This window comes from Megalobrama amblycephala, linkage group LG21 (genome assembly GCF_018812025.1).
Source record: "Megalobrama amblycephala isolate DHTTF-2021 linkage group LG21, ASM1881202v1, whole genome shotgun sequence".
Lineage (NCBI taxonomy): Eukaryota > Metazoa > Chordata > Actinopteri > Cypriniformes > Xenocyprididae > Megalobrama > Megalobrama amblycephala.
The window spans coordinates 14,222,859-14,247,041 of record NC_063064.1 but is presented as its reverse complement, the minus strand read 5'-3'; the positions used below and the strand labels follow the sequence as shown (position 1 = coordinate 14,247,041).

Sequence of the window (24,183 nt, the reverse complement as noted above, 5' to 3'; positions counted from 1 at the left end):
ATGAATGAAAGGCACACTTCAGTAATCATTGGAATTATGTACATTAAATATTAATACAGTGATACTTCATGCATTTAAATTTGACAGTTTTGGACAGCATTGATAAATAAATTTATAACAATGTCATCAATGCCCTCATTTACACCCCTTAAAATTTCAAACTGGTAATTTGAGAACGCTGTGGTTTGATCCATATACCTCAAGACGGCTTGCTGTCAGCACAATCATTTGTCATCTCTACATAATGCAAAACAACACCCATTGAAAAAAAAAAAAAAAGCATGAGTCGAGTCTGACGAAACCTTAGTTAACAATGACTTTAAACATAGAACTGAGCACGAAGCACATCTACGTTTGGAACCAAAATCATGTGGAAATGTTTAGTCTCTAAAAATCAAACCAACCTTGTAATGGTACTATGACGAAGTGGTCAGGGTGTCGTCATGGCATAAACTATCACAACTGGCTGTTTTAATTTCTAAACTCTAAAAATCAAAGTGCATCTCTTACATATGCTGGTATTTGGCAAATTCATACACATGAAATCCATGAATTTATGACATTTCAGAATTTACATCTGAAATTAATACCCAGTATAGTCCCAGTATAGGTAGGTAGGAAAGAAAGAAAGAAAGAAAGATCTTTGAAAGAAAGAAAGAAAGAAAGAAAGAAAGAAAGAAAGAAAGAAAGAAAGAAAGAAAACAAGATCTTTGAAAGAAAACATTTTTTTAAAAATATCATCAGAATATCTATCATAATATGATGGCACACCTAAAACAATATATTCACATAGATCCAAACAATATAATGGTCTCATAAATTAGCAAACAACTTTCAGGACTGTCAGTGTTTGTAAATTGGAAATGAGGGGAAGTTTTTATTTTTTACAATATTAATTAACACACATTGACTCACTCAAGAGTTTCAAACCCTTAAAAATGATGCATAAGTAATTTTGGCACAAAACACAGTTTTGATCCTCTTGCCAACTTTCTTTCCACACCCAAAAAAAAAAAACGTATGACCTTCCAAGAAATTTCGAAGAAGATCTATTTGGTCGTATCAGTCCAAAATGTAGTCATCTAGTTTAAAACTACACCTTCCACTTTTAATTCTTGGAGCAAAATCATCCAAGCTTCGTGACTAGATCCTCTCATGGTTGAAAACGACAACAAAATCATTCAACAACCATTTTGGTACATAATGGGATTGTCTTCATTACATTCTTTTTATGGCAGTGTCAAACATCCCCAGAGATTCATCTGTTAAAAGAAGCAGGACAGAAAAGCTGTTAAAAAGCAGGTCAGACAAGATAATATCTGAGGTATAGATTTCCAACATCACAGTCCAAAGTCTAAAGTTAAGCAGAGACTGGATGATACTTATGTCAATATTTGAGTATAATCTGGTGTTTGACTACCTTCTCAAAGATTTGGCTTCATAAACAGTGTTATCGTCCTCATCGCTTTCCAGGTGGGCCATCTCCATTGTGTCGTCATAGTTTGAAAGGAGCCCGTATTTCTTCCTCTGAACACCCTTTTTTTTCAGACTTGAATGAGAGCACAAAGAAAAACCATTAAACACTTGAAGGAAAAGTTCAAACAAATATATATACAAATCCTATTTAACATGCATTTCACCAGCTGAAGAGGAGACTAAAGACTAAACTCCCCAAAACAAGCAACCGTTGAAAATGGCTGCATTAAAGGACTGGAAAAGCATTTCAAAGTGTAAAACCAAGAGTCTGGTGATGTCTTAGACATTTAATTTAAGTTAAACCATCCCAATACTTATGCTCACATTAGGCAGAGGGATGAAACACTAAAAGTGCTGTTCTTCTTAGTTGGTAAAACATTTTGTGTTGAAATAGCCAATAATAAAATGTGACATTCTATACTTCTGCCTCATATTAATCTTTTAATTATATTTATAGATGTATTGACACCACAACTAATAGAGCAATTTTGTCCCAAAATTAAAGGTACACTATGTAACATTTTTTTGTTCAAAATTAAAATAATGAATCAATTCATCATCAATCCTTCCTCCAAAATATGTTTTTGTCTTATCCTGATTCACTATGGTAAGCCTATTATAAGTTTATTTTTTAGACAAGGCAGGATGGTTTTCGTGGGAAGTTGCATACATAAGTCACTCCCTCATGCATGTCTCCTCATATCTGTAAATATAGAAAAGTTGCTCCGGCATGTACGGTGTGGGAGAGCCATAGGTTAGTTGTCACAACGAGTGAGAAAGGTTGATATGAAGCATGCTAAATTTCGAACCTCCAGTGAATCACACTTTTAAAAAAAACAAAAAACACAAACAAACAGAGGACAGTCTGCAGGTAAAAAGAGAACGCGACAGATCTCATAATAAAACAAGACACTGGCTTGGCTTTTCGGAGATGGAGAGAACTGAGGAATTTAAAATGTTGTAAAAGTGATGCAGAGATGCGTTTTTATTACTCAACAGGTGAGGAAGGTATTTTACTGAACAGATAAATTGCCGTATGTAGCTCTCTAACAGTTAATTGTAAAGCATTATCTATTGTGAATGGTCATTTCATTAGGGGTTGTTGTAGCGCAGTGCTGAATTTATTTTCAAGGAACTATGTGTCTATTAATGGGTAAATGGGTATAGCTAAAGTAGCGTCTTCAGCTAGACATCTTGAGAATCTGTGTGTCTCTCTTTTAGTTATGAGAAAGAACCATATTCATCTGCACAGTCATGCAGAGCCGAAGCACAACCAAAACAATGTTCTTCTGCAAAATGCAGTTACATAGGGTACCTCTAAAAAAGCACCATAAAACATGACTGTTGTACTTTATTTTGCAGTTTTAGTGGACTTATCAGGGAATAATTAGTCAAATTTCAATCAGTAAAGTAAACAAATTGTTATTAGTAACGCAATTGTGTTACACCGTGCGGGTCAGGTAACACACGTCACATGGCAGCGCCCATGAGCGGCGACTCGCTCCATATAGATTTTAAAAGCCTTTTCAACAAGATGCATTTGGAATTTTCTTGTAGAAGTATATCCTTAATTTTTTTTTCAAACATGCTTTTTATTTGTGTAAAACTTTATTTAATTAGCAATAATATGTTTTTAAAAAAAATAAGTTAATTTGTTTTGGAGCAGATTTTTTAGGAATTTATCCATTTCCACCAAATCCAAACTTTTTAAAAATAATAATAAAAAAATAAAAATAAAAAAATGATTTAGCTAAGTTAGTCTTAAGTCTCGAGGTCCAACAAAAGGCTGACACAATCGGGGATGGGCAGTATTTCAAATAAATGTATTTGAAATATGTATTTGAAATACAAAATACTATTTTGTATTTAAATACTTTTGAAAAAAAAATCAAATGTATTTTGTATTTAAATACATTTAAGCTAAGTATTTTTGTATTTTCAAAATACATAAAATACTTTTTGCCAGTCAACCTCTTTATTAGGCAGCTGATTTCAACTAGTTCAGCCTTTTTCATACATGTGAGCTGCAGCAGTATGAGTGCATCTACAATTGGGTGAACAAAAGATGATCTGGATTTCTGTAAGGAAATAAGCAATAACACTGCCTTCGCATTCAAGTGCTTTGCTGTCAGAAAGAATAGGAATCATGGAGGACACCAGATTTCTTGGAAATGGTGATTCATATACAGTATTCTGAGTTGACACATTATTAGCTGCTTGATAACTTAGTCAAGCCAAATATTAATCATATCACTTTCTGTTAGGAGTCCGACATTGTAGACAGCGATACATAAAACACATTACCATTCGGACATCAACTTGTCGACAACCCTGTATAATTCACTCTCCCTCTTCTGAATCAGTTTATTGTTCAAACATGTCTGAATTAAACCCATTTTTCCACTTGCCATTGTGTAGCAGCATTTTCTACAGTTACCAAGTGGATAAGGTAGTCAGTGCTGGTGTGATCAAAATAACGTAACCACAACGCATGCTTAGAATATGTTAAATATAGTTATCTTTGTAGTTATCGTTCGTGGTGTAAACGGGCCTTAATAGTGATACTTTACTGCCAGTTTCACACATATTTTGTGATATTCAAATAACGTTACATTTTTCACACAGTATTTTTTATTTTAAATACATTTTCGTGTATTTATGCCCAGTCTGGGCACAATGCAAAGTTTCTTACAATGAAAGCATTTTTGACATTATCGCTGCATTTCGAATCTATATCTATATACGATTTGTCTAGTACATACATAGTATGTCTACTGAACATACTGTCTGAATGAGTACATTTTAATACAAAACCTCATATGACATAATTCCCAGATCACTTAACTTACCGGACCGCTCTCACTAAGAAATACAGAACTCCGATGGCCGTGATCCCGATAAGAACATATAGAGCCCGGTTAATCATCGCGCCGTTCACATCGAAGCCCATTTTGCTGGTGTTGTTGGTAGTGGTGGTGATGTTTTTATCGGACTTTTCGGTACTGTTGCTGATGCTGGAATTGTTCTTGAGTGCGGGTTGTTTAGTAGTACTGATCTTCAGCCCATTGCTCGTGTCATCGGCGTAAGAAACTGCCCACAAAGTCAAAAGCAGAGGCAGAAGTCTTAGATGTTTCATAGTAGCTTGAGTTCGTGGTTTTTAAAGGCAAGAGAAGATCCACAAACAAATATGAAGTTCGCTTTAACGACTGAATCCAGTTCCTCTTCCTGATCGAAGACGTGACGACAGCAGTGAGCACACGTAGTGTTACGGTAAATTGTCTCCTGAGGGGAATTAACAACGAGACCAGGTTCCCATTAACACGTTCTACTCTCCCTTTTCCAGAGGGTTAAAACATTAATACTGTATTATTTTGATGTAGACTGTGGTTATTGTGAGATTTTCTGTTGCCTGAACCATATACAACGCAAATACGACGGTTGTTACTCAATTCCGATTTCGGGAATAACGCCACGCGAGGCGTTTCCGCAAAGGTCATAGAATGATTTAACTTTTAGTCCAAACTCTTTCGTACTTGTGTGATGCATGTCATTTCAGTTATAAAGTCACTCGTAAAAGTATTGCAGCTGTCCTTTATTTATTGACACATGAATAAACGTCATGTATACAGACTTGAGTAAAGAAATATTTATTGAAGGCAAAAAGTACAACTAGGAATGCCATGAAAAACAAGATTAAAGACTGAAAACAGTGTAATCCTGATTTTTAACCATTTTATATTTAACTATATTTTTGCATGATGATGATCCATAGCTGTAATCAAAATATACATGTTTTCAGGAAATATAAAAACCCATAACTTTTAACATTGTGATACAAAAATAGTATTTACACCTCATCTGTCCACTATAAGAAAAAGCACTTTATCTAAGGCAGATGTTGTAAATTGAGGGTTTTTAATGTTGTGCAAGGATGCATAATCAGGTTATCCAGCCACTGTGAAGAATCAATGTTCTCAAAAATTATAAAGCGGCTTTTTTCTATATCCAAGGAGCATTTGCATTTTTTTTAAAGCGCCACCTTTTTTTTTTTTTTTTGATTGGTCCCACACAAATTGTAAAACATATAACAAAGAAGAAAAAAAACAACAACACAGAACTGAATGAGAAAATGTAAAATATTAAAGTAAAATAACTTGATCCATTATGAAACATTGCCGGGAATATAATATAAACAAAGTAGATTCAGTTTTCTTTATAATTTCGGTCTGAGTGCCAAATTGAGGCCATCATCAGGCCTTTCATAAAACATCTTTTGAAAGTTAATGCAGCTGAATGTCACCAGGATGGACTGCTGTGAGTCAACCAAGACATTTTAAAAAGGCACTTGTCAGATTTCAAAGGCCCAAACTCATTTTACAGAGGTCACTGAAGGCCATTGTGTCAGATCGCAGCATTATGATGTGCACAATTCAGCAGGTCTGCTGATTATCAGTCATGTCTTTCACTCATCCCAATTCACTTGAACTCTTTCCATCACACTACAGTTCTCTACAAAGAAGGGAAAGTGTCAAGACACTCTGAAAGGACATGTTTGTACATGCTGTTTGTTGTGAGGCTAAAAGGTGTCAGGATGTCTCTTACGAAGGTACATGGAGGAAAGGCTTTGGTATCAAGCTGTAGTGTACACATAGGTACATGAATACATAAAATACATGGGGCATTGGAGTAGAATAGCTTAAATAATCTACTATATGACACAATAACATGAAGCCTGACACTGAACATCTATGCAAAATACAGGACAAACAGTAAATGGTCAGCACTTAATGATCCACTGACCACAGCCAACATGCAATGGCCCACAGTATAAAAACAATACAAATCTTGACAACACTATAGGATTTAACCACAAATGATTGCAGTAACTTGGAGAAAAATGCCTGTAAACATTCTATGTCTAAAATACAGTATAAACGCTAAAGCTAGAGGATATGATGAATACGAGCCTACTGGGAGATACATAACGCAGAGGTGCAGAGTTTAAGGCCTGTACCATCAGCCTGATGAAATTACCCATGTCTCATAGGAGTGTCAATGTTTGGCCCTGAGGGCACGAAATGGACTGTAAACCACAGATTTGCAAACATTAGTCGCAGATGTTTGACTGAGGTTCTAGAGATCTGAAGGCACAAATGGTACAAATAGAATCAAAGGCCTGAAGTGGTTCATCTCTGCTTCTACTGAAATCATTTTTACAAGCCTTAACTAGACTGTAAATGATAGATGGAGTGATAAATACAGTTTTCGGGGCAAACTAATAATATACCTGTTCTAAAACTTTGAATAAAATAAAATAAAAGTACATTTGTAAATATCCACTAAAATGCCTCTTAAATAAAAAAATGGAATGATGGAAGTGAGCTTAAGTGATTAAGACTCATTTAGGTTTAAAATGACTGGCCGCTCCCACCCATTCTAGACAATATTTATCTCAAATGGTGGACTTGGAGAAGGAAACCCTAAGATGGTGGTTTTCTCCGAGATCATGGTTGTGGAACTGGATAAGGGACTCGATTGCTTCCTCCACAGAACCCATCTGAATCAGAGCCATCTTGCGATCCTTCCTAAAAGTTGATCAATTTGTTAGTATTTCTTATGGATAAACCGAAAGAATTATTATAGAATTTATGTGCTTATGATAATCAATAATTAACAGATTGATGCTGCCAAAAATTGTATTTTAACTCAAAATAACCAGGTAGCAAATGAATAAAAAAATAATAATTAAAAAAACCTAAATTAAATTAATAATGCAAACTAAACTAAATAAAAAAAAAGCTTAGAATCGGAACTTTATAATGCATATCAGTGATCAGTACGTACGTACTGTTTTAATTTTCTGAAGTGGTCAATTTATAAAAAGTATGAAAATTATAATCATCAAAAAGGCAGAAATGACATTGAGAAAATTACAACAAACCAAGGTGTCTAGAAATTCTATTATTCTATTATTCTAGGCTTAATACAGAAGTAAAATATTTTAATATTAAAATAATATAATACTATAATAATAAAATATTTAAAAAAATTATTAAATAGCTTGAATGTTATGTTATTCATAATATATGTACACATACATGATGTCACAGCTACAAAGACTTACTGAAAAAACTTGAAGTTCTTGACGAGAGCACCACTGCTAGCAAAGAGCATCTTGAGGTCATCTTCAACAACGGCGGGTCTAAAATACAGAAACAAAGTTACAGATGAGGTCTGGGTTTTTAATTTCATATAAAAACAAGAAGCTGATGTGTATAAACTCACGGGATGTTAGACAGGTGCAGGGTAGATGAGGGAGGAAAGATGTTGGAGTAGTTTTTTGAGCCTGGCTTCTTAAAGCGATGGAGAGGAGAGTTGCTGTAGTCTTTGGTAAGACCCTGGTCTTCATGTCCCTCCCGTGGCATCTGGACAGTCGTGTGTTTGGACAGTGTGATGCGCAGGGGCCTGCCGTATAACTTCTGCCCGCTTAGATGGCTCATTGCTGAAATATAAAAGTGTACATGAAAGAAATATACAAAGCGTGTATCATTCTGCGCCCTAGTTCACCATGACGTAAATTAGTATACTGTGAAAACCAGTTTGAGCACTAGCATCTGCTAAACATTTCACAAGATTACAATTTTTACTGTATTTTGGATCAAATAATATCAGTCTTTGTAAGCATAAGAGAAATTTAAGAGTCTTACTGACTCTAAACTCTTAAAGGGTTAGTTCAAAATTAAAATTCTGTCATCATTTACCTCATGTCGTTCCAAACCTGTAAGACTTTCGTTCATCTTCAGAACACATATTAAGATATTGTAATTAAAGCAGAGATTTCTGTCCCTCCACTGAGTTACAAAATGTATCGTAAAATTATTACATACAAATTTTTAGTCCAAATTTTCTGGAGACATGATTGCTTTATATGATAAACAGATTGAATTTAGGCTTTTATTCACATATACACATTCATCAATTCACACATCAAATTATGGTAAACAGAAGCTCAAGCATGTTCGCTTAATGTGCGAGAACCAGTGAGGTTCATTCTCTGTTACGCAACACGTTTGAGCTTCCGCGAGAACCTATGAGGTTTGTTCTCACATGTCAAGTATGGTTGAGCTTCTGTTTATGTTCGCTGATCAATGTTTACATGTGAATAAAAGCCTAGATGAAATCTGTTCATCATATAAACTGATCATGTCTCTTCAGAAAATTTGGATTAAATAGCTCAATTCATATGGATTAGTTTTATAATCTCTTTATGTACTTTTTGAAGCGTCAAAGTGGTAGTTGCATGGCTGTCAACAGAGGAACAGGAATCTCTCAGATTTCATTAAAAATATCTTTATTTGTTCCAAAGATGAACAAAAGTCTTACAGGTTTGAAACGACAAGGTGAGTAATTGATGACAGAAATTTCCACTAACTAACCCTTTAAATGGTAGTGATATACACAAGGTTTAAAATTTACTTTCTCACTCACCAGCCAATTGGGCTACCAACTTTTTTTTAAGTTACGAGCCATTAAGAATTTCTACTAGCCCAAACAAAATATCACAGATAAACCAGACTATCAAAGTCACAGCTTGGATTAAAATATATTTATTATTAAATCTGATTCAGAGTCATTGTATTGCTTTCAGCTTTACGACAGACAATCACTGTGTCACAAAATTCTGTGACTTCTATTATAACTGCCACAAGTTTATTTGCACATTGCAATAAAGATGCTAGGGTGCGTTTTGCCCAAAAGTCTTGGACATACTGAATTTATGAGAATGTGTTGAAAAAGTATCCTCTTAATTGCCTCCTAGGGCTCTAGCAGAGCAATAACCGGTCGCACACCAGACAGGAAGCGCTGCGCTATGCCTCAAACATCTCACAGGCAGGCTTATCGCAAACCAGTCACGTCATTCTGTACTCGTGTTCTCAAGTTCAAGGCGGCAATCCAAGACAGATGCCGAGTGGTCACTGTAAGAAAACAATGAGTTTGCATTTTAAAAACATGGTGCTGTGTGGCATTTCTCTCAGTGTGCGACCCTCCTTATGTTTTTTGGGGGGTTTTGCTCATGTTTTAGGCTCCTTTTAGGGGAAGGGTTCTGATAGCAATGCCATGCAAAGTGATAGAACATCATTTATGAATCATAACCCACCAAATTGACTAGTGTGTTGATATGTGTTACCCGGCACGGTGGATTTTCACCCGCATTTGGCGGTTGTTAATTTCAAAACCTGCATATATATTATTTTATATATAATATATATATATAGTCTGCTCCTTCTGTAAGCAAATACCCATAATATTAAGAGAGTTTACCGAGCTGAGCCTGTGTCCCATCAGACATCTGTATGAGAGCGTTCTCCTTTTTGTTGAACATGATTTTCACTCTCAATACATCCCCATATACACCTACAAAGAGAGACAGGTTCATGTCAGATACAAATATGCAATTAGTTATAATCAGACACACCTCATCAAAACCAGCCTGAGCTATAAAACAACTTCAGTTCACAATCAAGATACTCCAATATATCACACCATCACATGCTTTTCAGGGTACAAAAAAAATATTATAAAATGACTAGTGTAATGGCAATTTTATCAGGGCTTTATTGAGTGAAAAAGGACAAAGTAACTTTGTTTTAAGAAGAAACTGAAAAAAATTCTTAGTTAAAAAAAATGATTTAAGAGTAGAGTTCAAGTGGTTCTGCAGGTCTTAGGAAGACTGCAACGAGTGTTTAGGTTGTTTTATGATCTCCTGAGGAACAGATTAAATGGATCGATTGAGATAAGAATCATTCAAGACTTGAAAGATAAAAAGTTTTAAGGGGATGAAACTGTTTTCTAACCCAAAAAAGAATGAACATATAAAACAGCAGGAGTCTTGACTATTAAACCAAGTATTTTAAACAGCTTTTCTCCAAAGACATGCAATAAAAAAAGGTGGAGCGAACAGTTTTCAAAAGCATGCAACATTTTTACAAGAAACCAATTTGCTTTGTTCCATCATAAAAAGCTGCAGCCTCCTGTCTGTGTTCAAAGAAAGTGCTGTCGTTTCGGGAAAGCTGCAGCTTTTCATGACGTGTCTCATCTCACCACACCAAATACTGCAGAAAACAAGCGAGGCACTCAAAGAATTGGGCCTCACAGATGCCTTGTGAGGAAATAAAATCAAATTAAAAGAACAGAATAAACGAGTGACAAAAAAAGATGCTAAAGGATGACATACCGAAGAGAATAAAGAGGCAGTGGGGCGTAACTCTCTTTAAAGGACAGCAGAGGGGGGCAGCGGAGGAGGAAGAGACAGGTAAAGATCGGAGGCAGAGTGGAGGTTCAACATATCCGAGGCAGCGAGGCAGTTCCACGGGAAATGGCGAAAAACGATGGTTGGATCATGAAGATGGTTAATGGATTGGGAGCGGAGAGAGGGGTGGGAGTGGGGGGATAGAAGAGAGAGAAATGTTTATATGTATATGAAGTCATGTTTGGTGTGTGTGATTGTGGGATGATGTGGAATCGTGTAATTGTTCGTACAGATCAGATGAGTAGAGAGACATATGGTGCGTGCAGCCAGATGGCAAAGGAGAACGAGGTTTCCAAAAACAAAAAAAGAGCAATGGGATGAGGGGAATGGGGAGGGAGAGAAATAGGAGAAAAAAAAGGAGGTAAAAAACAAGGTCAGTATACATAAAGAAATACAAAATATAGTGCTAAATTTAACAAAGAAACTTCACCAGCAAAACAAGCTAATCTTAAGCAATTAGTTACTGTATTAAACAATGTGCTCTTTTCAGTATGATGCACGTGTAAATGCACTTTCCAATGGTCTGTTTTACAAAACAATACAAATTAATGAATAAATAAAACCAACTTCTGAACAGACCAACAGAAAATACAATTTCACTGTTAAGTAATATTTGGAGGAGATGAGTGGAATATGAAGTAAGCAGCAACATATTCAAATGGAAGCAACAAGAAGAATGAAGCTCAACTGAATGGCTTTTTTAACGCAAAACCTGAGGATGTTAGAGGAGGAAATGACAACGCATTGTAGAAGGGGTGAGGATACTTGAGCAAATAAAGAGGCAGGGCTTCTGTTAATGGAAACTCTAAACAACAGGCTTTTGTGCCCTGTACACTGCAATTACTGAGTGACAATAGATCATAAGGACACTAAAATTAAAGAGACATTCAGCAGTATAGCAGTAGTAACACCACCATTTACAATATCGTTAACTTAATTCAGTTAAATGGCAAAATAACTGAAGGTTATGTGCCATTGTTTAATTAAAATGATTGATATTTATACCAGTATTTGTATTAGAAATATTTGGGGTGTGACGATATACTTAACTCACGAGATGAGACGATGCATGATATTGTGTTCATGAGAACGAGACAACGATATTTTCACATTTTTTTTAAGAAATCTCAATGACAAAATATTTGACTGTAAAAATAGTTTTTTGGTCACCAAAATGCAAAACAATGCAGGTGCAGATTGAAATGTCTTTACTAATATTGTGATGAATATCACTTCAGTTCTACTTTCTGAGTATGAATAATCATATGCTAAACAATAATGCAAGCACTGTAAAAGGTTTTGCCACAGACTCAACTGATATCACGAGACGAGAAATATCATCACATTTTAATACTGCGAGATCTCGTAACACCCTGAGAAAATATGTTTTTTTTTTAAAAGGTGTGTTCAACTAAGTTTTTTTATGTGATGCCATTGCCATCATTTAATTTTATTTCTACCAATATTTTTACATTACAACATACAAATTCACATTTTGTTTTAAAAGAAAAGTGTTCCACTAACTGATCTATATAAAAGACTGGATTGCTCATGACGTTATAAAAAGTGAAGCCACCGCGCCACCATGCTGGTATTCCATAGTATTCTATTGAAGTCATCTGATTTTAATGAGAACATTACTGAAGTCTCCCTGTACATTCTTACAATGCAAACATCCTAAACATTTAAATGGTTATTTGTTAAAGTTGGGAATTTCCCCTGCTTATTAAAAGTTACGATCATCTTCATTACAGTAGCAAATATCAGATCAGCTGACGGATGAGACGCCTCAACATTTTTATTACAAATGTCAAAATAATTCTTCTGAAATCTGAATACAGATTTATGCTTGGCATGCACATACTTAATTAACTTAATTCGTCATGTACAGTTATTCACTGTGGTTATGTAATTATATTGTGTTATGCTATATAATATTGTTTTTATTTGTATAGTAACTAAATTATTTAACAGTGTCTTCATTAACAGCATGTTATTTCGAGACAGTAAAGATAACGAGTTAAAAGTTTAAATTAATAATTAGCTCAACAATATATACAAATAGCACTTAATTCATATGCAAACCGTCATGCTAGTAAAAAGCCATAAAATTTGATCTGACCTGTTGCTTTTTAATGGTTTCCAAGCTCTCCAAAAGTCTGGAAGTGGATTTGGTCAACAAAAAGACATCAGGAAGTAATAAGACACTGTGTATGGATTTAAAGACATGATGCTTTATTTCCAAGCATTTGCTGTCATTCTGAGCAAGATGATGCATGGTAAACCTTGGATTTTAACACAATATAGTGCAATCAAATAATAAAGTCTTGTATGTATTGTAATATTTATTGTATATTCTAATCAATTTCTGGTAATAAACCAATATATATGTTCATGTTTAATATTTCCTGCTTTATTACATTCATAAATCTATTTTAAGTTCGGTCAATTACAGTGTCCAGTAGACAACAATCTTAATGATTTCTATATATCGCCTATCCTGCCTGAAAAGACCATCAACATTACAGATAAAGTCCGAAGTAACAATGAATTTATATACATATACCCTAAAAACTAATCCTGTCCCACTGATATGCTGCAAATTGAGTGATTTTAGGTCAAGGTTTTGGCTGCAAGTCAATGATGCACTCTGTGGGTAGAGAACAGTAAGAAGGCCGCTCAAACACTTCCGGCGGCTTCAGCACCTGCTGACACTTTAGAACGCAATGAGAAATCCAGTCATTTAGATCAGTGGTTCCACCAGGTTGTTGCTATAGTGCCATTACCATTGTTTTGATTTAAATGTTTAATATTTATTCTATTATATATTATTACATTATAATTTTTTTTTTTTTTCTAAATTACATGTTTTTGTTGTGGTGCCATTGTGATTGTTTTAATTTAAATTATTAATATTTGTACCAATATTTTTACATTATAATAAAAAAAATTTAAAAAAAAAGTGTTCAGCTGTTTTTGCAGTGAAATTTTAGCATTGTGACAGCTTTACAAATTATGCATTTCTCATTCATTATAAAATTAAATATAAGAGAAAAACAATACAGTTTAAAGGATCATCATCATCAGCCATCCAAAAATATAAAAAAGCTTGCGCGGAGACCTAAATAGACATTTTGAGCACTTCCAGGTCCATGAGAGACTAAGAACTACTAACCTCTGGGTTCAGGTTGCTGACCAGCATGACGCAGTGGGTGCCGGGGAGGGAGGGGAAGCCGAGTCTGCTTGCAGCCGCAGCGGCCGCTGCTGCCCCAGGAATGGCCAGTGAGGCGAGGGCTCCATGAACCCCAGGTATTGTCAACCCTGATCAAGACAGTCTCAATTTAAGTTACACATCACAAGACATAAGAATTTGGATAATATGAAATAGAGAAGGCGTTAGACTCAAGCTGTGTGCCGTCGTACCTGCAGCCTGCTGGATAGCAAAAGCCGGAGGGAAGGCGTGTGCTCCCGCGTATGGTGAGGCAGAGATGATCCCGGGAGTAGCTGCAAAATACAAGGACTTTTAGAAATTTCTAAAAGAGGCAGAATGGGACTGTGGTAAAGAAAAGAGTGTGCTGGGCATAATTTGACACCCGTTTGTACCGAAAGCAGCCACAGCGTGATGTTCAAGAGCAGGCTGGCTGTCCCCTGTGGGCAGGTCTGGACGAGTGTAGTCACGGCTCTTGTCATTATTGTATTTGACATTTAAGCTGGTAAGTTTGGAAAAGCTAATGCGCAGGGTACAGCAGCCGTTGTAGATGTTCTGGCCATCTAAAGCCTGAGGAAAGAGAGATTTTAATAAAAACTATGACAGAAACATCATGACAAAATCTAGAATTTCACATTCTTTCACAGTATGTGAGCTGGCATAAAACTAAGATTCAATAATTGTTATTACATAAGATGGCTGATAGATGGCACCACTCACCAGCTTGGCATGTTGAGCTGTCAGGCCATCAGCAAACTGGAGTAGAGCTTGAAATTGGTTGTTTTTGGTGAATGTGATCACTTTCAGCACTGTGCCAAACTTGGAGAAGATCTGTTGAGGAACCGAATGTATTTTAATCTAACAATCATAACTGCCAACAGTTAAATATGAAAGGAATAGCATTGCAGAGTACTAGACTAGAGGAGGTGTATACCTGGTGCAGGACATCTAAGGTCACGGTGTAGAATAGACTAGAGGAAGTGTATACCTGGTGCAGGACATCTAAGGTCACGGGGTAGAAGAGGTTTTCAACGATGACTCTCAGGACAGGGCTGGGGCCAGTCATACCGGATGGGTCAACAGCACCTAAAGTCATGCTACCTGTCTGGACAGCATTTACTGCCTGCAGTGCTGCCTGTGCCCTCTGTAGACACCAAACAATGGCAAAGATTAAATTAGATTTCAATTCGGTTTGAAATAAATAAAAATGGAAAAGAAAAACACTATGTCCATGTGCATCTTTTTATGTCTGAAAATCCATGAGTCAAATTTGTAGATGTCTTATTCTGAACAAAATCGAGTATACAATGTCAGCTAGCCTACATTTCAGTTTACTCAAACAGAACAAAGCAAAACAAATTAAGCTATCCTCCAAATGAGCGCTGATGGGCTGCAGCTGTGGAATTCACTGCTAAAGGCCTTTAGCGGCATATAAACTCTGTTTTTAGGAAAATGTGGCCACACAAAACAAGATGCATAGGAGACAGTAAACCAGGCCCTCTGCTTGTATCAATAATCATATGCACAGCTGCTGCAAATAACATAAATTTCTGCCATCTTTATTTACGTAAAAATATTTTCAAATGATGAACTATGTAGAAAAGTGGAACGAAGCTTCAAAGCACGCATATGTGATGCATGTGCAGGCAGGGGATGGACACTTAAAGAATTTGAAGCACATACCACTTGGTTTGGTGAGTTGTCTGTTTTCAGCTCTTTGTGGTTGGAGTACTGCATGAAGATGGGATGATTTCTGATGACGGGCGTTACGGAGGAGTAGTAAGTAACCATCGTCTGTGCTGCTTCTTCGGTATTCATTTCCAAGAAAGCCTGAACAAAAATGCAGATCATACAATTTCCTTTAAGCCCGGAAAAATGCTCTACGCAAGCACATGAATGCAAAAACTAGCTAAACAAGCTAAATTTCACATACACAGAGCAGTAAGTTTCTTATGATCAAAAATATACTAAAACACTAATATTGTGAGATATTATAACAATTTATTATTAATTTTAACACATTTTAAAATGTAATCATTTCTCCTGTCTTCCATCTCGCATGATCCTTTAGAAATCATTCTAATATGCTAATTTGATGTTCAAGAAACATTTCTTATCTAAGTTGAAAACAGTTGTGCTTTTTAATAATTTTGTAGGAACTGTGATACTTTTTTCAGGATTCTTTGATAAATAAAAAGTTCACAAGAACAACAATTATTTTAAATAGAAATTTTTGGTAATATCATACATGCCTTTACTGTCACTTTTGAACAATGTAATGCATCCTTGCTGAATAATAGTATTAATTTCTTTCAAAAATCTGAACATTTGTCATAATGCAAGATTCTCAACAATGCACTCACAAACAATATTTTTTAGTCAAACAAACAGTTTCACCAAGCAGTTGATGGACCCCATTGCCTTCCACGGTATGGTAAAAAAAAAAAAAAAAAAAATACTATGGAAGCCAATGGGGCCCATCAACTGTTTGGTTACCGACATTCTTCAAAATATCATCTTTTGTGTTCAGCAGAAAAAATAAATTCATACAGGTTTGGAACAACTTGAGGGTGAGTAAATGATGCCAGAATTTTTATTTTATTTCATAAGTCAACCTTTTCTCCTACTCTGAGCTAATGCGAAATGAGTTATAACAGGACAGGGAATGATACCTGGTTCTTTCCCTTTAGCATGAGCAGATTGGTGACTTTGCCAAATGGAAGGCCGAGGGAGATGACCTCTGCTTCGTTGATGTCATTGGGTAGCTTCCGGACATGTATAACTCTGGACGGGGCGGCGGGACTTCTGATTTCACCTTTGAACTTCTTGCTGTCGTTGCCGTTGGCTACATTAAGAGCAGATGATCAGGATTGCTGGGACAAAACTAACCACATCTGAGAAATAAATAAATAAGTAATAAGCATATAGATACTACCTGCTGTGCTCATGATATAGGGCCCACTGGAAACACAGGAGAACAGCTCGTCAGATCCTCTCTGGAAAAAAAAGAAAAAAAGAAAAGCTCTAGTCCAAACCGTGTAATTTTTATGAGGTTTAGAGAGTCAGTTCTGAGGTTTACAAACTTATAAACAAGACACTTGAAGTAAAGAGGAAAAAAACATAATGATAGATGAATCCAACCTTTAGCCTGAATGCCAACAACAAGCAGTAAAGGAAAGAATGATAGTGGGATGTCCAAATAAGGACAAGTTTACATCAGAAAACTCTGAACGCAGGAAATAGGCAATGCTACATCCAGCCTTCCTGTGCAAACAGCACAGCCTTAAGGGTGGGTGGGGTCAGAGATCAACCACAAGACATCCCCCACTAGAAACCTATGAAGGAAGATCTCTGTAGACCATAGAAAGAGGGGCGGTTTTACATTTCCGGGTCGTCGACCAAGAGGAATGAGTGTCCAGGGCGAATTTTGCATTTACTCTTTCACACTTTTCTTTGTTAAGGAAGGACAGAATATGTCTAATAACCAGGACATTTATACAACTAAACCTTTGCGCATGTAGCCAAGATTACACATGACTTAAGACATGTGATTAACATAATTTTGCAAATAACTGTCTTTGTCCCATTTAAATTGGACAACTGAAAGCAAATGTTTGTTCTGATTGTTCATTTTCCGAGTGCAGACATTTGAGACAAAGAAAGTAACAGTAGTTGGACGAATTAAAAGAAACTATTTTCTGAATGTCCAGTCACAGCCTATGACTAAAGAAAGTGAAATAAGTGTATTCAGCAGAAACTGCTAAAGCCCATGCAACCACACAGGCCTGCCCACCACATATTAAAATTCCACAGTCAAACGACTCAATGAGAACCACATGTAAACCAGAGGGGGGTGGCTACACAACATGCATCTGGTACGACACACTAAGCTAAAAAACAAATGTTTAAAGGGTTACTGTAAAACACGCTAAACTTGATCTTAGGAACTTTATGCTTTTACAGAAATCTTGTTTATAGATCTACTCAGTTGTCTGTTATCCAAAATGGTACCGTTTTCAAGCAAAATGACCAATGAACTGACAACAAGCTTGCAACGTTTTTAGCAATAAAGCAATAACAACTGTTGGAACAATAAAGTGCTTGTGTTAATTCTTTTGTACCTAAAGGATTATTATATGACAGGTAAATTGTCCTTTCAGAAGTAGAACTACTGGTCTAGTCAAAATTCACTTCTGGTTTTGTGTTATGATTGTGTTTAGTGGGGTTAGCTTTGCTTCACGTAGATGGTACTTTGCAGTTAGGTACGGTGTAATTATATGTCTAATGTTAAATGTGTATTATTCACCCTGCTTTTATATTTAGCTTACCTTTGTTGTGATCTAACACTCACTTAAAATTGATCTTAAAAACACTAACATGGTTAAATGTAAATGTAATCTTTAGAAAATCTCAAAACAAATGTCCTTATTTAATACTGTACATTATAATGATACAACATTTGATCATGAAGGCCACAATTTAAGAATGTTCCCACAACTTTTATTAAATCGTGGCCTTACTGTACTAAAATGTAATTTGAATTTTTACACAAATAATTTTCAGTGGTTTCTGTTACATATGCCTTTGATAGAGTTTAACTTGACTTGGACCCAGAACATTCCTTCAAAGCTTCTAAATGGTGTCAGACAGCACTATCTCTGTGCATTTAATGAAGTTAATTAAGCACGACAAACACAAACATTCGATGTGTTAACTTTGTTGGGTGTGGCATGATGGGATACTTGCTCAAATAGATTAGGAAGTGTGAAAGACAGGGGGAGGGGCGAAGACTGCAACAATTCACAACAACAAAAAAACGGGGCCGTTACCACGGCTCCGATTGTAATGCGCTCACCATGGAAACCTTGTGCCTGCGCTGCAGGTAACTGAAACCCAACCCAGAACTGAATACACAAGACCCATTATCTCTATACGCCCAGGTGTGCCTTCAAACTTGAGCCATTTACTACACTAACCATACAGGTCATGAGCACAGATCCATACCTCAGTTTTACGTTAAGACTATGCAATAATAGCAACTGCCGATCAGTAATTGTCCCTGTGGAGAGTCTATGTACACATTACTGCCCTGTTTGACAGACAAATACCTGGTTGTGCACCCTGACACTACAAATACAACATCACAATGCATTATTAGCAAGTTAAAACATGCTGAGAGTATTGTGTATTGTCAGCTCGCTGTAATCAGCACCTGTGACCCACAAGCTTTCGACTGGCATTCTTTACGAGATACAGAGAACAAGAAAGAGAGACTGATAGCATCAAGCGAACCCCCATGTGACCCATTAGCACCTCCCCCAGCCATCTTCCCTCTGATCAGCACTGCTGAACAAACACAAGAGCTACATGTGTGTGCTGAGTGATGAGGCAAACATATTTGCATTTGATGAATAGACAGCATTCATCTCGTCATATCAACAGCCAAAACCAATCTCTGAAGAATGTCTCTGACACAGGTTCAATCGTTAGGCTGAGGTAGAAACCTCGCTTAAACAATAAAATGCTTGTCACCTGTGTTCGCAAAGACAAATACAGTCATCTGAAGATCAGCTCAACAACCAGAACATCCATTGATCAATTTAAAAACATTAAATCTACTTTACTTGATGAATGTCTTTGACCTTATTGTGCATGAATTTTCTGTGCAATTCAAATAAAGAAAACATCTTTTGTGCTGATAACAAAGGCAGTGTGGGTATTAGGGCTGGGCGGTATGACGATATATATCGTTACCACAGTATAAAATGTCTATCATTAGAGATTTTGCTATATCGTGTACATCGCGGTATGTAATAGCACTATTGACATTTCAGAGTGATGAAATGCATGAATGAGAATGTAAGCGGGACATGCTTGATGTTAAAAAGGGTTATAAGCACAATATATCCTGAAAAGGAACTCGGTGCGGTGCTCTTGCTGACTGGAACACTGCCAAAGTGCGCACACAGAAAGCTGCCTCTCTCAGAAGGCGATCACGAATTTAGGACGTGCTCGATGTTAAAAAGTGCTATTAGGCACAATAAGCAGTGAAAATGAACTTAACACCGTGCACACGCTGACTTACTGTAAACAGCCGGTTATGTCTCAAGTGAAAGTAACAGTTGGGTGAAAACTGGTTGTGTATCAGTATAATGTATCCGTGCGTATGGTCTTAAAGTGACAGCAGCCTAATATACCTACCTGCTGCTCTGCTCATGTTGCGACTGCAGTTTAATTTAGCCCAAAAGACAAGAATGAACAGTTTCCTGTGTTCTCAGTTAACATGAAATCAGCATTGACCCTTTTTACGGCTTCTATTGTTCTTGTTTTTTAGTGAATGATCAGTGCATGTTATTCCACCATTTTAATATCTTTCATTACAATGTAAATGAAATATGCTATTCTTCTAAAACAACTTTCCTTGCCTGATGACATCACTTAGGCCACATTAATGCTAACCAACAGCCAAATAGCCATTTAGAATGTCTAGCTCAATTCTTGTCGTCCAATTTTCACAATCCAGTTAGTTCCCAATGAATAAAATCAAACCCTATCCTACATTTTTTCCATATCCTGTTTCACTCAGAAATGTCACATTACAGTAGTAAAAGGCTTCCGAGTGAGGTTTCACATTGTATTTAACATTTTAATTGATCTGAACCTGAGACATAATGCAGAAGAATTTCCCTTGAACTAACTTAAATACAAAACTAGTAAACATCTTATATAAATTCAGAACCAACTTTTCCAATTAGCAAAAAACAGTGCCTGTCCCTGTACCATAGTAATCCTCAAATAAATGAAGTGCTTCAGATAAATGCAGGTTTCATGCTACATAAGAAACTGCATAACCTGAAACGTGTAAGTAACTAACCTAAATGAACCTCATGAATCAGCCTTTTGTTCCACATACTGTAGGTCCCTCCTCACTAGCCACATACCACAGGAAATAATCTTTAATGAGAGAATGAGCGGGAGTGTTCATGTTGTGGCCTCGTGAAGGCTGAACCAGGCAGAAAGTTTGGGATTTCTCAACTATGCACTTCACAACAGCCAAATATTATGAAATATTATGATCCAGAATTCAATTTTTAAAGTTAAATGATAACTCTGAGTTCATAAAAAGTTGAGAAAGCACAACGTGGAATGGCACAATGCTTGTTCTAACAAATCTTTGATTTGCTTTGAAATGATTCACCTCGTTGCCAGGATGATTCATATCTAGACAGAGCAATAGCACAAGGTGTGGAAGCCACAAAGGCCATGTGAATTCTCAATACAGAGAGTCATGGCACACAAACAGTTAAAGAAAGATAAGCAAAACAATGTGTTCTTATTGAACCAATCCAAGGTGTATAGCACATGTGCCTTTTTACTAAAAATAAGATCCTTACCTTCGTGCCAACTGCAATATCGTGAACAACGCTGTAAAAGAAAACAGAAATGGAAAAGAAAAAAATCAGAGCAGGAAAACAGAAACAAAATACATGAAATTAGAAAAGGAGAAAAGAGGAACAATTCTGACCCCATGCATTTGTCTAAAAAAGTCCCAATGAAACAAAAAGTAAAGAGAAAATGTTTCATGCACAGGACAGTAAATGTCTAATATGTAATTTCAGAATTTAGCCCATTTCTTTAAGTAACCAAAATATGAACTGTAATTCATATTTAAGTGGGGCTAATAAGTCTAATATTTAATTTGGTTCATGTTGGTCAGATGTTTTTCCCATTAAAGGAATAAGCAGATTGTGAATAGACTGCGTAATCTAGTTCCTTCCCACAGATCTCCCTTAGAGCAAGAAATATGAGTGGTATTTTGGGTCAGTCTATGGTTGAAGATTAACCCCCACATCCTGTTTCACATGAACTCACAGTAAACACAATACCAGAATCTCTCCTTTGGATCAGGTCTTCAAAAAGTCCTCATATCTACAAAGCTTTTATGTTTGAAACAATGAATTGAAAAAGAAACTAACTGTGCCAAACAAATCCTGATACATTTTCCCCAAGAGGGAAAAAACTATGCAAATGAGAGCTCAAACAAGGGGGCCCTGAGGACTGGGGTCATTTTTTCACAATACCTGGGGAGTGGTTTTAGTTTCTGTGTATCATCTTACATAGTGCATGTGCAGTGTCTGTCTGGTTCATCTTAAGTCTATCAAACAGACTCATTGGCCAATGTTTAGAGCCTTTTACCATAGTAACCACAGTTTCTGCCACATTACAGTAGTTACAACAGTAATTGTTACCGCTATGTGGTATTAACCACCAGTAGGTTACTATTCAACAAACGGGGTACAAAAATAGACTGAAAGTTAGTTTTCCTTATCTACAGTGTGAAATTAAATGAGTTTCAGAAAATGTTGATTGCAAAACTTGTTGAACTAAATTTTCTACATTTTATTTCTTTTTTTGTTTGTTTGTTTATTTTTTGGTTTGTCCATTTTTAGCCCAAAATTTGCAACATAGCATTGTAAACACAGTTTAAAATTCATACTTTTGCACTGTTCTAACAATAAACATTAAATTAACAACAATAAAAAAGTGACAGTTACTGAAAACTGCGGGAAATTAAAATGACCAAGTAACTACTTGTTTTTGTGGAAACTATGGCAACCATGGCGCTTTTTGTAAGAGAATTACTGTGGTACACTGATATTTCTCTAATGAAAGTACTACGTTAAAAATGCAATCTATGGGCGGGTAAAAAAGAAAATAAAAAACACCAAATCTGAGCTATAACATTTTAGATGGACTTACTCTAATTCTGCGTAACTTGATCCCATAGGATACAATTCAGTCTCTAGACGGCTGCACAGGGAAAAAGATGTCAATGCCATCACACAATCTAACTAATCAATTTACTCTTACTCACTTTACTAATAGTTTTCTGGTTAGAAACACATAACTTTTAGAAATTACATAACTTTTAATGCTTGCTTTCCCCATTTATACGTTTTAAATAATGTTATTCTTTACTTTTTAATTGAACTTTAATTACTGCATACGATTCAACAAGTCCTCACGGTGAAAATCATCCGAGCTTTGTAAAAAAAAAAAAAAAAAAAACTAATTTAAGCTGCAAAACACGGACACTAATACAAATAAAATAGGCAAACCTGGGGGGGAAAAAACTAAATGTGCCAAACAAAACAGCGAGCATCATACAGAAGCCTGACGCACGGGAAAACTACGGGGTTTGTTTAATCGCAACTGGTGATGAGAGCGCTCGCGCTGTCCAATCACACAAAAAAAAAAAATATATATATATATATATTACAGTTGATATACGTATGGTTTTACTCGTGCAGTGTTTATCGCCTGGCAAATCCAACTTATTTTCCATTCATGATAAGGTAGCATCACTTACCCGTCCATTGCACACCGAGGAACAGCAGCTCTGATCCGCAACTTTGTTGCTTGGCTGAGTTTTCTTAAAGCGCTACAAAATGGCGGAGTGCGTTGAGCGAAGCCTCAGCGATGAGCTCGGTGATTGGTCAACCCTGGAAAACAGTGGGAGTATGAGACACGAGGAGGACTGTGATTGGATAAGACGAGTTGAAAGCAAAGGGCGGTTACAGTTTGAGGGGAGAGAAATTGCGTGTCGTGCATCCTAGTATTGTTCTGCGTGTTTGAAGAATGGACTAATCACTTATGAAACAAGTTTTCTTTTATTCAATAAATGGATTAATGTGTTATTTTGTCAGTGTAATAGTAACTTACTTGATGAAATAGATAAATTATGTTTTTAATTATATATACCAATTAAATTAAGATAATAGAATACACGTGATCATTCTTGTCCACAGTTTTTAATAAGTCTAAATAGCAGGTGGTAGACTGTAGACACAACAGCAGACTGAAAGTTAATATAACTGGTTGCATGAATATTTAAGGTTGCAGTGGTAGCAGAGATCCATTATGCCTGATTAGGGATTTGATTACTGTGTTTCCACAAAGAACAAAAAGATTGTGGCAAAATATATTTATGCTTATGTAAATGAAATGGATAAAGGTGTCAGTATTACCGATACTGGCCAAAGTAGACCTATGATGATGAAGGATCTAGGGCCTTTTATATATAACTGGCCTTTGGCCTTTTTTGTTGTTACACACTTGTAGGCACAGTCTCCTGAACAGACTCTTATTTAGCTGGATTGCTGTCAGTTAGATTTAAACGCATCCGATA

The 24,183-nt window shown here is 36.2% G+C and overlaps 3 protein-coding genes across 4 annotated transcripts in view; all 3 read right to left on the bottom strand.

Annotated features, from left to right (window-relative positions):
• Positions 1-24,183, bottom strand: part of magi1b (membrane associated guanylate kinase, WW and PDZ domain containing 1b) — a 1,153,738-nt gene that overhangs the window by 315,490 nt on the left and 814,065 nt on the right.
• ptbp1b (polypyrimidine tract binding protein 1b) lies at positions 842-23,498 on the bottom strand. Of its 2 annotated transcripts, XM_048172271.1 has the most exons (18): positions 23,365-23,498; positions 22,755-22,805; positions 21,389-21,419; positions 16,930-16,990; positions 16,667-16,839; positions 15,678-15,824; positions 14,983-15,138; positions 14,715-14,825; positions 14,390-14,564; positions 14,210-14,290; positions 13,962-14,107; positions 10,712-10,745; positions 9,799-9,891; positions 7,762-7,978; positions 7,601-7,678; positions 4,326-7,061; positions 1,421-1,549; positions 842-1,262 (listed from the first exon to the last, which is right to left on the bottom strand). In XM_048172271.1, the coding sequence occupies exons 1-16, from the start codon at positions 23,370-23,372 to the stop codon at positions 6,929-6,931; spliced, it is 1,695 nt and encodes a 564-aa protein (XP_048028228.1). In that variant the 5' UTR covers positions 23,373-23,498; the 3' UTR covers positions 842-1,262; positions 1,421-1,549; positions 4,326-6,928. The 2 variants fall into 2 exon arrangements, with proteins under 2 accessions (XP_048028228.1, XP_048028229.1); XM_048172272.1 differs by lacking the exon at positions 22,755-22,805 and having other exon boundaries at positions 23,365-23,490.
• Positions 1,417-4,690, bottom strand: fam174c (family with sequence similarity 174 member C). The gene is made up of 2 exons (XM_048172295.1): positions 4,326-4,690; positions 1,417-1,549 (listed from the first exon to the last, which is right to left on the bottom strand). Exons 1-2 carry the CDS (start codon positions 4,610-4,612, stop codon positions 1,417-1,419), a joined length of 420 nt encoding a protein of 139 aa, XP_048028252.1. The 5' UTR covers positions 4,613-4,690.